The 15,659-nt window shown below is 39.8% G+C and overlaps 1 protein-coding gene across 1 annotated transcript in view; it reads right to left on the bottom strand.

The window, feature by feature from the left end:
• Positions 1–12,741, bottom strand: part of LOC131978157 (BMP/retinoic acid-inducible neural-specific protein 3-like) — a 60,283-nt gene extending 47,542 nt beyond the window's left edge. Inside the window, exons 1-2 of the mRNA XM_059341685.1 lie at positions 12,228–12,741; positions 11,688–11,995 (exon numbers count right to left, since the gene is read on the bottom strand). Of these exons, the coding sequence (XP_059197668.1) occupies positions 11,688–11,941 (254 nt within the window). The 5' untranslated portion in view covers positions 11,942–11,995; positions 12,228–12,741. The remainder of the gene's footprint in view (positions 1–11,687; positions 11,996–12,227) is intronic.
• Between the last annotated feature and the right edge of the window lie 2,918 nt (positions 12,742–15,659).

Here is a 15,659-nt window from a genome sequence, read left to right on the forward strand (position 1 = left end):
AAATGTGTTGTCTGTTTTAATTACATTTCATCTCATCTCATTTCACTGCAAAAAACAACCAATAAATCATAGTTGTTGATAGGATAATTATAGATTAGAAAATAAAATCACAAATCACTGTGTTTTTGTTATAATCCATCATACTTTGACTGTATTATTGGCATCAGCTGCTTCATTCACGCTCAACCATCAGTGGTTCATTCATCAGCTGCAGGTGACGAGTATCACCCGGTCAAATTTATACCGAGGTACACATTGGCCTTAATTACCTGACACTCATTACTATACTGATAGATACCGGACACTGCCAACACTGTTTGCTGCTACAGCTCCCTGCACCACTTCAGCCTCCTTAAACGTAATGTGTGTGTGTGTGTGTGTGTGTGTGTGTGTTCTTGTACTTCCTACATAGTGAGGACCGAAACACGTTTTTAACCAACAGAGTGAGGACATTTTTGCAAAGTGAGGATATTTTGGCCGGTCCTCACTTCTTTAAAGGCTTGTTAGAGATGTCAGACTTTGTTTTAAGGGTTAAAGTTTACATGATAATGATAATTAACTGAAACTGTATTGTGTGGTTACAAAACTAACTAAAAATATAGTGAAAATGTCCTTTGTTTTAATCTTTGTCAACTTTTTTCATACATAATGAAGATGGATAAGACAAAGGAAATAAAGGCAAAATTTACTGTGACCTCTTTTAATCTCCCACCCAACAAATACCCCATTATAAAAAAAGCTAAAATTATGACTAAAACTAATAAAAAGTAAACCAAAAACTAGCAAACTCAATCTAAAAACTCATTAAAACTAACTACATTTGAAAACAAAAATAAAAAAAAATTAAAATTAAAACAAATGAAAAACTATTCAAAACTATTATAACCTTGCAAGTAAATTCACTGTTCCAATGAGGGTCCTCACAAAGAAGGAGTACAAGGATGTGTGTGTGTGTGTGTGTGTGTGTGTGTGTGGTGAGAGAAATCATCCTTATTGCCCTGATTCTTTGAGAACTCCCTCAAAGCCTTTTCTGCCAAACGGTATAACTATTTGCTATAAATTCACTTCATTGCCGTAAATGTGTCTGACTGAACTGATTACATGCTTTCACTTCCCAACCAACAGCATTTTTACTGCTTTACACCATTTTAAGTTAAGCTTTCAAATAAAATGGTGGCCATCTCTTTCTTTCTTTCTTCTTCTTGGCAAGGCTTTAACATTTAAATTTTGCCTGGAAGAAAAGGAAAACAACAACATGCAATTTTAACCATTTTACGGTATTTTAGCCTATTGAGGCAATTCAAACCGAGGCCAATTTTGTGAAACTGTGAAATACTGCACAGTGTGAAAAAAAGACAGCTAAAATGTTGTAGGAGGGTGTGTTTTGTTAAAAAAGCAATTGCTTTATTGATTTGCAGCTCCCATGAATATCACTACACCTCTGATAATAGAAAGCAAGGGCAAGTCGGAGAGAACGAGAGGGAGCGTGATTTGCAGGGGGTTTGCTGACATGAAGACTACTGATCCCTTTTGTACTGCTATTTGTCATAACACTGTTGACAAGAGACTTCTCCTCACACAGAAAACAAGGAATGCCTGGAATCACATTGTGTACATAATGAGGCATGCACATACTGTTAATACATGCTGTGCATACACACTTAACCTCACAAACACACACACACACACACAATAACAAATGGAACAGAAGATAGAAGAGCCACCAGCTACGCTAAATCCCGCTCTTCATGACACAGTTGCTTTCTGTCAATGACATGCCTGCATGAGCTTTTTGAAATTATAATCACTGTAGCTGCACACAATGTGCCACCACATCCATGCATAAGCTCTATTTTTATGCCTCTGAACTGGCAACAGCTACAGCCATGGCAGCAGGCATCATTTCTTGTCCGGCCGTCTATCCCATTCTTGTTATTTTGCGATATCTCACATGAAGAGGATTTCTTCATTTTGGCACAAACATTCACTTGGACTCATGTTAGAAATGGAGTCTAAGTGAAGACCACATTTTTCTCACTGAAAATTGTTCACTGCAGTTAAAGAAATCAATACATTGGCAAAAGATGCATTTAATACAGTTCAATAAAGTATCTCTCCTCTCTCTCTCTCTCTCTCTCTCTCTCTCTCTCTATATATATATATATATATATATATATATATATATATATATATATAAACTTTACCATTGCAAGGTGATTATTCTAGTTTTTAGCTGCGACCAGGTCACTCTGGCTGCCAAAGTGTTGGAAAAATACTCTGTTTTTGCCACAAAAGGCTGAAAATTGCTATACAGATGTGTGAGAGGAATGAATGTGATGTGTTCATGTCAATTGCCAAAGGGGTTCGCCAGTGCGAGTGGCCTATCCCAAAAAATTGCATAACTTTAAAATGGATTCGCATTTGAAAGGAATGGAATAGAAGTGAAGAGGAGGCAAATATTTACAGATGATAGGTTTGCAGATGTGTAACCATGCCCTGATAAATACCAAGTGTTAGTCATTCTCCATATATGGCAGCCAAGTCTTCTTTCATAACTCATGAACTTTTAATTTTAGGCACTTCTGGGAGACATCATTGGTTTATGTTCACGTTACAAGTTTAAGATTAAGATACTCCCTTATTGGTCCCACAACGGGGAGATTTTCAACCTCTTGCATCCTTTGCCACACCAGTGAACACACACCATGGTAAGGGCAGCACATCACTTGCTCGGAGAGCAGTGAAAACTCTGACCTCTCAGCCATGGACTGCCCAGCTAGCCACGCCCCCCTATATTTTGCCATGGCCCCTATCGTAACTAATTGACTGTGTAGTCCAGTGATGACTCACTCAAATCCAGAAACACACAGTCAGAGTTCCTTTTCATTGTTAACAGTTGGCTCCACCCCCTGTACTTTGGCCACACCCCTTCCATCGCTCATGAACCATTTGTCATAGACACTTTGACTCAGTAGATTCATTTTTTATTGGTGAAGGTTACATAAGCCATGCCCCCATTTCATAACTCAGGTCAAAGTGTTTGAGAGGTTGTGTGTGTGTGTGTGTGTGTGTGTGATTGCTTCAAGGTTTGAATTGAAGTTTTACTATTTTTGCAAATTCCACAATTATAGAATTGGCTTCTTAGAAAAGTATCTAATTTTCATTGTTTTATGTAAAAGTAGGTCCCCATTAGTCACCAAATAATCTGTGTGAAATATGATAATTCATGTAAATAATGTACCCTGAAAGCGTGTTTACTGGTTTTTCCGGATGTCCCCATAAAGCCTGATTAAAACATCACTTCATCATTTCAGAGTTTTGAAAGCGTGTATAGGCCAACTGAGTTATGGCAAGTTTACTCAATTTTTTTCAGCTCTCTACAACCTCTAGAAAGGGTGGTCCCCACAAGTGATGATTAAAACTGGAGTCCCCATGATCCATGAAAACCAGCATGTGTGTGTGGTCACAGCGTTCCAAAATTTGCGGTTGTTTTATTACATATTACATTATTTAAATTAACACCAATATACTTTGCAAAATGTGATTATAATTTAGAGGAATTATGCCATCAAAAATGAGATCTAGATTAAAATAAAGCATGTCAAAGTTATCACTGGTATGCTATGTTACCAATATATCGATATTCAGTACAGTGCACAGGCTAAGTAACATGAATGGTGATGGAGACTGCAGGCTTTTCTTCACTTTCAAATAAGTGTTAAACAATTCACAAAGAAGAAGTCATCATCAAAATAGGGGTCGAAGAGATTCCTTTCGAGCTAAAAGAGGCAACTTTGCACTGTGGTGGCTCAAAACTGTGATGATAAATCATTCTTAAATTCCAGAAGTTTTATAGGACTTTGCTGCCAAGACATCATGACAAGTCTTTATATCTTTGCCAAGACAATAAATACAGTGAAGACAGTTGGTGATACTACACTCCTAAATTTTTGAGTCTTGACTTCCTGTACACTGAGAAGATATGCTGCCATGAACCTGTTTCTTTAACCCTCTGGGTTCACTTTAATTTACTACCCTTTCGAGCGATTTGGGCTGAAAATGTTTTTGACCTCCAAAAAAATGCTATAAAAACTTTACAGATTAATATTTTTTTCTACTCTTTTTCTGCATAAACCTCTTAAACAACTTCTGCCCTGCTCAAAACTATAAAGGGGTTTTTACATTTTAAATCTGACACTACACAAAAACTAAAAATGCATCAAAATCAATTTTGTTCTTAATCTTTGACATATCCAAGGCTGTGATAAAAACCAATGCCCCAGCCAAAAAATATTTATTAAACGGAAAATAACTAAAAAAAAATTGTGTTTTTTCTTTGAAAAACAGTGACATTGTGCAATCAAACTGGCATTTGAAGGGTTAAAATCCTCCAAATATTTGAATGTTTGGTAGTTTCGAGCAGGGCAGAAGTTGTTTAAGAGGCGTATGCAGAAAAAAGTAGGAAAAAAATATTAATCTGTAAAGTTTTTATAGCATTTTTTTGGAGGTGGACATTTTCAGCCCGAATGGCTCAAAAAGGTAGTAAGTTTGTACACAGTATATTATAGAGCCATTAGAAAAAATTAAATTAGAATTTCAAAATATATCAAGAAAGAAATCCTTCTTCCAAAAATCATGTCATTTGCAGTATCACAGCCAAAATCATTGCCAAAACAAAAGTACAAAATGACAAACGTGGCTGAAAATGTCCCTATTGGGCGCAGAGGGTTAAGAATTCTCACTATTTAAGTTAGGAGTGGGATGCTTTCTCCGTTTCAGACTCAATCTGCAATGTAAGATTTGTGTTTTGATGTAAAAAAAAATCTTGGTGAACTAGACCTTTAGGGGACAAAACACAAGATAAACTGCTACGCAGACCATACCCCACTGATCATAGCTCAGCCCATCCATATAAAATATAGTCAAAAACTCATGTGGAGTCTCTCTTTCATAAAAGCTGCATCCGTGGACCTCTGGCCCTGATAACTCCCCCATCTCACACTTGTCAGAAACCATAAGCTCCGCGCTGGATGAAGTCCTCGTCACTGCCATCGCTGCTGGTGATCAAGAGGAGGAAGCTGCTCTACTTCTGTCCTGGAGACACATTCAACCTCTGAGTGGAGGACAATAGACTTGTCTCCACCACCACTCTGTCACTGAACAAGGCATTCACCCGTGATAGAAAACTGCAGTTCAATGAAAACTGTATCACAGTATGCACTTCTGCTCTCTCTGGGCCGGTTCTGCCGTGTGATGCAAAAAATCTTTACCATAATAATTCCCAGACACCAAATATACTGATTGTCAACAAACAAGACCGTTGTACTGAGAATCAACAGCCTCTACCTGCAATGGCATTCTATATTGTGTACAACAAGGTCAGATTTGATTCGGTTAGCCTATGAATCAAAGTGGAGGGGCAGAGGAGAAGTGCTGGATTGTGTTCTGCATTTTAAGAAACACAGCACGAACAACAAATGAAGTGTGAAATGAACCCAATGCACCAATTGGCTAATTGTTTATTGTAATTAAATCAAGGTAGACTAGTCAGTTCATTTACCTTTTTTTCCTTGCCCAGATATCTCTATTATCCTCAAACTGTTTGAAATAACCTGTTTGTGAGACATTCCTTGTCAGAAAATGACAGTCCTGCAGTTATTAACGGTCTTCTCTTAATTTGTCATGTTGAAGCCAAAGACCACAGTTCATGTCCCCTTCATTACAGCACAAACCATTATGGCAATCTCCCCAACAAGTCCTCCAAAATAAATAACGATAAAAGATTTATATTTGCCCTGCCAAGTGTTTTATTGACCTGGCATCCCTGACTGATTGTGCCTAAACAAAGAAAACTTTCAAATGAAACCCTGCTTGGTCAAGGTTAGGAAAATGACTTTCTGTAAGAAAAAGGGAACTTGGGAGTCCTGCATGGCAACTTTGAATATTTTGCTGACAAAACTATCCTCCTGGATCTTTTTGACAAGATGTTTTGTGGTGTTATACAAAAAACACCTTGCATCTGTTTGTAGCTTGAACGCTTTAGGTCTGCAGTGTCTATCTTGTCTATTGCTGTTGCTATTTTTGTTATTTATCCATGGTCCTGGTGCACAGCTTGACAACTAACAAGTCCTCCAACCTACATTATGATACAATATAATATGATCCACAGGAGTCTGTTCTAAATTAGCGCCCTCTACAGGTGGCAGGAAATTCACAAAGTTAGCCATGTGTTTAAAATTGCAGCCGCTACATCAAGGTAATGAGGTTGTGTGAAACAGTTTCAGTTTGCTTAAGTTTAGGCAACAAAACTACTTGGGTTAGATTTAGAAAAAGATCATGGTATTGGTTAAAATAAGTGTGATTTCATCAATAATTACATAACATACTTGTATAGGCTATATAACTGAAGTAACAGAACAGTCACATATGTAACATAGTTGCGACAACAAATGCACTTAAGGTAAAATAACAGTGACTTTTGGTTTCAAACAGGACATGAACAGTGGTCTTGTGTTTGAAACATTCATCGACTCTTGTTCCTACGTGGACTTTGTTGGTCTTTACATTTTGTCACCTGACTTCCTCCTTTGCTCCTGTCATAATTACGGTGATTATGGCAACTAGAGGTCGCCTACAGACAAACCAGGTAGGTAAACATGGGGTATAATAAGTTGCATTAAAAAACGACCTATGGGGTTGTTTTTTGGGCGGCAGTCTAAATGGAAACTGTAATGCATTGTAAGCATTTAAACATGTAGCCGATGGTGTTTGTTTTGGTGAGGGCTGCCTCTTAATTTCCTTTACTTGACCAGACCAGAAGCATTATTATTATATAGGGCAGTGTTGAGCTTTCTTGTCAACAAATCATTGCATTGAGGTCTCGGAAACATGTTGAATGTTATGCCTTAGTGGTGTCCAAATTAAGCTTCATGCACCATTAGTTGTATTTGTTGAAGCCACTAGATGGAGCCCTTGATTAAAATTAAAGGCTTGAGGAATGGTAATTCAGTGTATTTTCCTTTCATGAACAGAGCGCCAGCTAGTATGCTCAGAAAAAAAAAAGAAAATTAACATTCTTGTTCACATTGCTATGCTTCTTTTCACGGTATACTGATCAGCAGTAAGCAGCAGTATTGTGCAGTCACCCCACATACGGAAAATATTTCCAAAAAATGTAGCTGTTCCCTTGATTAAATAAATTAGATTTTTGAATAATAAATGCCATATGTTCAGCCTGTCTTTCAGTTTTTAATATATATATAATTTCCTGTACACTTACTGTATTATCTTTGGTCTGGTTTATTGTAGTGTTAATGTTCCTGTGCAGCACATTGTGATATTTTTGCTATTGCACTTTTCTTCTTTCCCTGGCTTCACATACTCCACGCAGCCCATTCATTTTGTCCCATTTTATAATCTCTTTTAAATGTGAGCATTTAAAAAAGCATTCAAAACACAACAGCCAGACAGATAAAGCACAATACTTCCTCCACATCTAAATGACATAATCACATAAGAAAAAATACAGAGGCATGATGTTACAATACCTGAGCTGCACTCTCTGCAGACATGTTTGCATATTGAAACACTAATCACCCTATAATTAAAAGAGATGACTCGTTACATCACATGGAGTCAATGTAACAGCCAGTGGGCTGACAGGAGAAAAGAGAGGAGAAAACACAGGAGATGAGGCGTGGTATAAAAGTTATGGCCCATGAAGAAGAAGAAAGGAGGAGCTGACATTTTGACTGATATGCTCGTGTCTGTGGGTTGGGCTCGAGTAGAGAAATCATGAAGCAGGAGCATCTCACGTTCACAGGAATGACTTCACAACACTGCAAGCTTCTAAATGATTAAACAAAACATGCTTTTGTTCATTTTACACCCATTTTCACCTCTGAGACACGTGTAACAGCAGCAGCATGAAAATATCTCTAATTTGAACTCTGTGTGAACAAGTAGAGAAGTCAATAAATAAATAATATTAATTGCTTATTAATAGTCATGTCTTTGTCAGTGTACCCAGGTAAAACCAGTGGATGAAACATGCAATAATCTGATTGCATTCAGAATGAAATGAAAGCAACAAAACTCTTAGGTGATTTGCAAACCTCGCCAGGAGAAGACAAAGAATGAAAGAATGAATAGGTGTTTTTAAACTGCCATTGTGTCTGAAATAACAGGTGCATTTTGCTGCAATCAGAGAGGAAGTAATATCGATAAGTGCCTCCTATTCCTCTCTCACTGCTTTGAATCCACTGAAAGCATTAATTTATCCCTCCCATTAATGCATTTGATCAGACCTTGAGAAAAGAAAACATTTCACTCAGAGGATTTGCAGTTTGAAAATCACGTTATTAATATTTTCTTCTCTTTTGCTTCACAATTCTTATATTACATCGCTGTGACAGAAAGCTGTTATTCTCCAACCTTTCAAATCTGTCTATTTAATACCCATCGGACACATGCTGAAAGGTTGTTAGTGTAAAAATTAAACACATTATAACTTCTACTGTGAATAATACTCCATTAAAATTCACATCTTTTAAATTATAATTAGAAATGGTTACCAGCTGTTCCGGTACAGTGACCGGCCAGCAGGGGGGGATAAAGCTACGGTTCCTCTCGTATCTGAAGCTCCTCCAGTCCTTCCCCTCATCCCCGACTCCCTCTCCCCTGCCCCCTGACGGGAAAGGCCAACTGAGCTCTGGAGAATATTTATGAGCGAGGGAGAGCAATTGGTTTGAGATCATTCGACAAGGGAGGGAGGGAGAAAAGGGGGGTGGTGAGAGGGAGGGAACAAAATAGAGATGTGGAGATAAAGGCAGAAACAGAGGTTGGATTTTATTGTTTTTATTTAAACTTCGATTAGCCTGGTGGTAAATTAAAACTAATTACTCATTATAGTTCCTCTGCCTCTGTGTATGTGCTTGCATTTGTGCACTTATAGCCTTTTCTACAGCTACAATGACCAGAAATATGCACAGGCATTAAGAAGAACTGTCCAAACTGAGGACATTTTGGCTGCTTCCCAGTTCAATAACGGACCAGTTTGGGTTTTGGACTCACATTTAGAATTGCAACATGTAGCGGTGACATTTCGATAGCCAATAACAAGATTTTTACCGACCCATAAAGGACCATAATGTGTCTGCAAGAAGCACAGCAGTGTTGTTGATCAATACAAATAACCCATGGATTACTTCGCAGAGATTTTTCTGGCTTTCACAATTTATCAGTCTGTTTTGGAATTTTAAAAAAGTGTGCAGCCCATTGCATTTTGAAGGCACTTGTGATCTCTTCAGTTCTCAGCTAACTGGCTTCCTTAACTGCTCAACGATGGATGACGGTGCTTCGGATACAAGATATTTAAAGCCTAAAAAGGCTTGTTTTTTAAGGCAAGGGAAGCAAATGACAGTGCCGGAACTTTATTCTACTTTTTAACACAGTGGTATTATTTCTCTTCACTTGAGGATTTTTGCTCTAATTAGTCAGCTTACTTTTCTTTGGAGGAAACTGAAAAGGCCACTGTAACTCGAGGGAAAGGGAGGGTACAGACTTTTTAAGCTTGCATTTCTGGATATTTGCTGATAGAGGTCAAGAGAAGCCAAATTGTAGGTTACAGAATGCTTCAAAAATATTTAGTGCTTTAGTTCCGAAAAAGGAAAGCAACCACACAATACTGCCCTACAAAGCAAAAAGTCAGTAACTGCATTTTTGGTCAAAAATGAGTTATTATCATTTTCATGACTTTCAAGGCATCCTTTGTTATGAGACAAAACATCTTATCTCAAATGTGTGTCGTTTTGGAGAAAAATGGTAGTCGTTTGTACGGTAACTAAACGGCTGCATTACAGGATAACTTTAAAGTCATTTTTCTCTGCGTAGTTACTGCCTTTTTGCTTTGTAGGGCAGCATATCTGTGTGAGTTTTAGTAAAACATGTTTATCGTGTTTATGCAAATATCTGTTAGATTTTCATTCCAGGGGTGTGGCAGGAAGACAAAAACACCAGAAGGGAAAAAGGGAGGTATAAAGACATCCTGAGAGACAGAAAGAAGAGGCCAGCAGAGAGGCAGCGAGGGAGGAAGTGATGGATGTGAGGAAGCCAACAGCGCTACATTCTCTATCTTTGCCAGGCATTGTCACCCCTGTCAGCTGCTAAATGCCAGTGTCAGTCAAACCTCTGTTCAGCTGGCATCAGCCCCTCCACTTCACGGCTGTGGATGCTCCGCCAGCATGGCTGTCATCGACGGGTATCACAACACTTACCTGGCACAATACACAGCCACAAATACAGACACTCAAGAATGCACGCCCAGTCACGGTAAGCTTACTGTTGTTGTCAGCTTCAAACAGTTTATTCATGTTTCATAAATTCAGGAAGCCAAATTTGCTTCTGGCTAGTCTACAAGAAAAATGCATTTTTAAAAAGGTTTTCACCAGATTTGAAAAATGGACCTCGACACCCGAAGAGGAAAAGCATGCAAAATGTACTTATTATGGCGATTTGTAAACCAAACGTGAATATATAAGATGACATATCCATCACGCAGTATGTTACCCCTACAGTCATACAGTGTGAGTGGGTCATGCTGCCTTAAACAGACACTGAGCCACCGCCTAAAAGAATGTTATCAGTCTGAGTTTCGGTGTTGAGCTTAAATGCTTCAGAGGCGTTTCCATCCTAAAGAGAATAAAACTCAGGGGAAATACCAGCACAAACACACATCCACGCTCACATACACACACACAAACAACTCACAAATGAAGAAAAGCCTGCTGGGTACAGTTGAAGTTTACAGTTGTTACACTATGGTTTGCTTATGCCCTTGATCATTCACTTTATGTGGTTGGTGATCTTTGGCTGAATGTGTGAATAGACAAAATTGTTTATTTTGAAATGAAACATTCAGAACTGCATCTTTACTGTTATTTTATAACAGCATTCATCTTATAAAGACGATTATTTCATGCACTATAAACAAGATGGAAAACTACCTAACATTTGAACTGTTGTGTGTTTGCATGTCAAATTTCTCTCCTGTAATCCTGTCATGTCACTCTCTTCTCAAGAAAATGCAGGGAAATGTTTCGGTAGTGAGCTTACAGACAATACCCCGCTGCTTCTATACACACACCCACTATACTTCACACCGCACACTTCTGAAGCCATCCTGTCTACCCACTGTCACACATCAACTGGCTCAGTCAGATATCTGTTACGTCCCGCTGCTTTGCTCAAACCCTCCTGCGGTATCTTCACTTTGAGTTTCCACAGATATGCAGCATTCTGAGTTTGTATCGTACTCAAACCATATGTCTCTGCTGCCCACAAAAAGAGAAAGCAGCCCAGTCACACCCAAAGAAGCTTGCATCTGTTCAGAACGCAGGCAGAGCTTTCATTTGTATGCAAAACTCCACTAAGTAATCGTCTCAAAGCTTCATCCCACAGTTTGCCACCTACTAAATCTGCATCTTTTATAGTCTGAAGAGAAGTATTATGTGATCTCTTGCCTATGCTTTTCTAAAGATCTGGCAAAGACGCCTCCCCCTCTCCAAGTAAGGCCACAAGAAGGCTTTTCAAGTAATTATGCAACATTTCTCCATTTGGTCCATTTCACAAACAACCCCTCAGCTTTACAGACCAGTCACATCACCCCTGACCCTGCTGTTCACTCTCACCTGTATATCTTGTACTTTGTGGTGAATCCTTGCTGGTAGCGCTCTGTGAAATCAACAAACTCCTGGGAGTGGTGAAAAGGACCCTTGTCCGACAGGAGCCAGCCCAGTGGCCCAGCCGAGCCGCTGAAGCCAGCCCCGGCAGGGTCCGCAGCCCCGGCCCCTACTGACACCCAGCTCTGGAGCAGGCTTAGTGTTAACCACTTCCATAGAAACATGAGGGCCGTCAGTCTAATGGAGATGCACGGGCCACTCATGCTGCTTCCCCCGGCCCCGGTGACTCCTCATTCTCCCTGCACTCTGGATGAGTCCTGATGGAAGGAGGAAGGAGAGGAAGAGGAGTTAAAGCAGGGCAGATATGCAGAGGACAATAATGTTCTAATTTTGGTTTTGAGTAGGATAAAAATAAAGTGCATTTCTCCAGTATTACTGGCATATTGTAGCCTCCATAATAAGGCACATTATATATTTTAACTTGAAATTGAATGAAAGCAAAGCTTCAATTTGTCAAATTTGGTTGTTGTTTCATAAAGATTTTTTTACCTTATTCTGTAAGTATTGTGGTCCTTCACTGGTTTGAATTAGTCTCCGCAAAATCCCCTGATAGGACCGTGAAGTTGCGTTCGGTTCGGCGCAGAGACGCGGCGACATTGGCAAAGGAGTTTCTTTCGAGAAGGATTATCGCCACAAATTCAAACAGACGCACAATTAGGGGCAGCGCAACTTGAGCGAAACAGAAGATGACATCCAACCTCCTCAGAGCGCGCTCCTCTCCTCTCCTCTGTGTCACAGTGGCATATTTCCAGCCGGAGAGACGATGCGCAGTAGGAACTGTAAGGTCCAATCCAACGGAATGAGCCGTAGCGGACACGCACAGGGTCAAACCTTCCAGGTAGACGGAGTATTTAAAGACACCAGTGAGTGGATGTGCAGAGACCAGATGACCACCCGCATGCGAGGACCCTCGCTAGCTGCCGCCCTCTATGTCATATCTGCTCGCTATTGGAGACACGCGCTCAGGGCGCATGCAGGGCGCACGGAGAGCCGCTGATGCTGCTGACTGTGCCTGGACTCCCAGCGCACTGAATGTGTGAATGGCATTCACGGAGCTCTCTCCCTCCCCCTGTACCATACCGCCGCTATTTAATTTATTCCAGCAGCGAGCACACTCCCGGTTGGCTGAGACGTAACTGGAGGAAGTGAGAGTAGGAGGTGTTGAGGGGGGTTGGTGGGGGGCAGATTGGATGAGGATGATGGTCAGAGGATGCCGATGTGATGGAGTCGGATGCCTCATTTTAAAAACCCGGCAGAAGTGACCTGCTGTTGAGATTAATGAAAGCAGGATGGAGAGAAAAGAGGAAACAGCAGGAAATCTGGATAAAAATCACATTTATCAACTTTAGAAAGTCGACTGCTTTTGCATTTACATTTTTATTCTTCTTTAATTCCGTGAATAGATTTGCACTGCCAATTTTGTAATAACAAATAAACCGTCGTGGTGAAGAAAATTAAACTTCCCAAACAAACAATGAACTGTTCATTACGATATAATTGAATCTATTAATTTTTAGGACTACTAGATGTCGAGTCAATCTGCTAATTATAAATTGTTAAAATGGATATTATCTTAGAGTAAATTAATCTTAATAAAAAGTTTGAATCATTTGAATAATGACTTTAATGATGGTTGTGGTGATGATGATGACGATAATGAGGAGGAGGGAATGGTGTATTCAGCCCCCTGCAGTTATTCTCGTTATCTTTTTTTGCCCTCTTCCTCCTTCTCCTTTCTTCCCGCAGAATAATCATCACTTTCACCATCAGCAAACTTAATTAGATCTGCTCTGTCCCCGCTCTATCCGAGCGCCTGTGCGTCGGACACTGAGCGAGGATCAGAGAGGCAGAGAGCAGGCGAGGGGAGGGATATGTGCTGCCTTTCAGCTTTTCTGCAGACGTTCAAAGGGAGGTTTTATACAGGGATTGGATTAGAGAAATGAACACCATTGAGTCGCGAGATTCACTGGATCCAAAACTCAAAGAGAAACTCAAATCCCGTGGCATAGCGACTTGCAGATTCCGGAGTGAAAGAATGAGTTGATTTGTCATGGTTTCATCATCATGTCTTGGGATTGGGTGGCTTTTTTCCTGACCCTGCCTGGCAGCCATGACTTGTGAAGGACAACTATCTAATAGGAACAGACAGTCTCTGGTCCATAGTGTTGTTTTTGGATGAGGATTTTTGCCCGTTTTTAAGTTGCACTGAAGCTGACCATTTAAAGTTTGTCAGCAAGCGCAGGTTAAGGTTGTTGTTTTTTAAAGTTTTGAATAAAAGATGATTCTTGGTGGAGAGTGTCACGGCTCATTACTTTTATGGATTCACATTGCATTCTAGGCAGTTTTTAGAACACTGTTTTCAGATTGCAGAGCCCCACAAGCTCATGAGCAGAGTGGAAACAAGTCCCTGCAGCTCATATTTACCGTATCAAATAAATCATTCATCAATTCGTGTGTTTGTGTGTGTGCAAGATGAGATACGTTCACATGTTTACTGCTCAAAAGCTGCTGTGCTTGTTTATCTCTTTTTAGGAGAGACAGTCAAGGCAACAGAATTGATTGCCATTGATGCAACATAAGGATGTCCATGCGAGACCAGATGTAAACCAACAGCACAGGAAAAAAATCAAAGAGAATGTCACAGCAAAGGGCTCATTATGGCTCCAGAAAGGTGCAGGAATGGTGTAGGTCACCGCAGCTGAGCAGTGACCTATAACAAGGAGTCATCCTTCATGCTCTTTGAGGCTACAGCAACCAAAGATTGCAGAAGTGCAACCTTAGCAACCATATTGAGGATTGGATATCTGTAAACATTGAAAGTGTTGCTTGGAATTCTGCAAAGTTACTACGAATAGCAAAAAAGTTTTTATTCTTTACATCTTGCTTGGAGCCATGATTGCGCCTGCAGGATTTTGCTCCCATAATATTTTTTTTTAAATTCACTTTCTTGTCCCTTAATGATGTAGAAATGTTTTTTCAGTATTGTCTTGCAGCCAGAAATAGTGCACACTAAATGTACACAAACTCAAATTGCAGCAGAAACAAGTTGAACACACAACATCACCAACATATTATCGTCTTTTAAGTCAAATAAAAATAAATAATAAAATATATTTTTCTCATGTGACATATTTTACAGAAAATGTATGACATTATATTACCAGCAACATTGGACCTTTCTGTATAAGGTTCACTGTATGATGTTGACTGTTTTGCTGAAAAATGCAATATTTCACATTTAAAAAAAAAAAAAAAAGATCCAATCTGATCAGTCAGGTCTGTGAAGCTGCTCTAATCTGTTATCATGGGCACTTTAAAAAAACAGGTTCTGTGATGTCCATGTGCTGCTCAGGCTGGCAGTGTGGAGCAGGCCTTATATTCAGTCCTAATGAGGACAAGCTGCACAGTTTTGGGAACCAAAAGTTGAATGTAAGTCCAATATTCATGTTTTTTCCCCACAGAATAGTTCACCTGCTAATACCTGTGTATGTCTGCTGGTTGGTGCTGACCAGTTAGAGAGTGAAGTCAGTGTCCTAGGTTCGTTCTCCGACCATGGCAGTCCACATGTGGAAGTATCCTTAGGCCAGATACTGAACCCCAAATCGCTCTGAATGGATTATTAATGTTGGCAGGTGGCACCATGTAGAGTATTCTCAGCCACCAGTTGTGTGTGTGAATGGGTGAATGATGATCTGTAGTGTTAAAGCGCTTTGCGTGGTCGCTATGACTAGAAAAGTACTATGCAAGTGCAGTCCATTTACCATTTGCTGCTGCAGAAAACAATTAGGGATGTGAATTCCAACACAAATAAATTCACAAAACCTGGAGCTCATTTTGCCACTGTGTGTGTGTGTGTCATCCAACCTCATTATCAAGGCTGACCATTGCAACAATAAATGTGGGCTTTATATCCTATCCCAG

Source organism: Centropristis striata, chromosome 9, assembly GCF_030273125.1.
Source record: "Centropristis striata isolate RG_2023a ecotype Rhode Island chromosome 9, C.striata_1.0, whole genome shotgun sequence".
NCBI lineage: Eukaryota > Metazoa > Chordata > Actinopteri > Perciformes > Serranidae > Centropristis > Centropristis striata.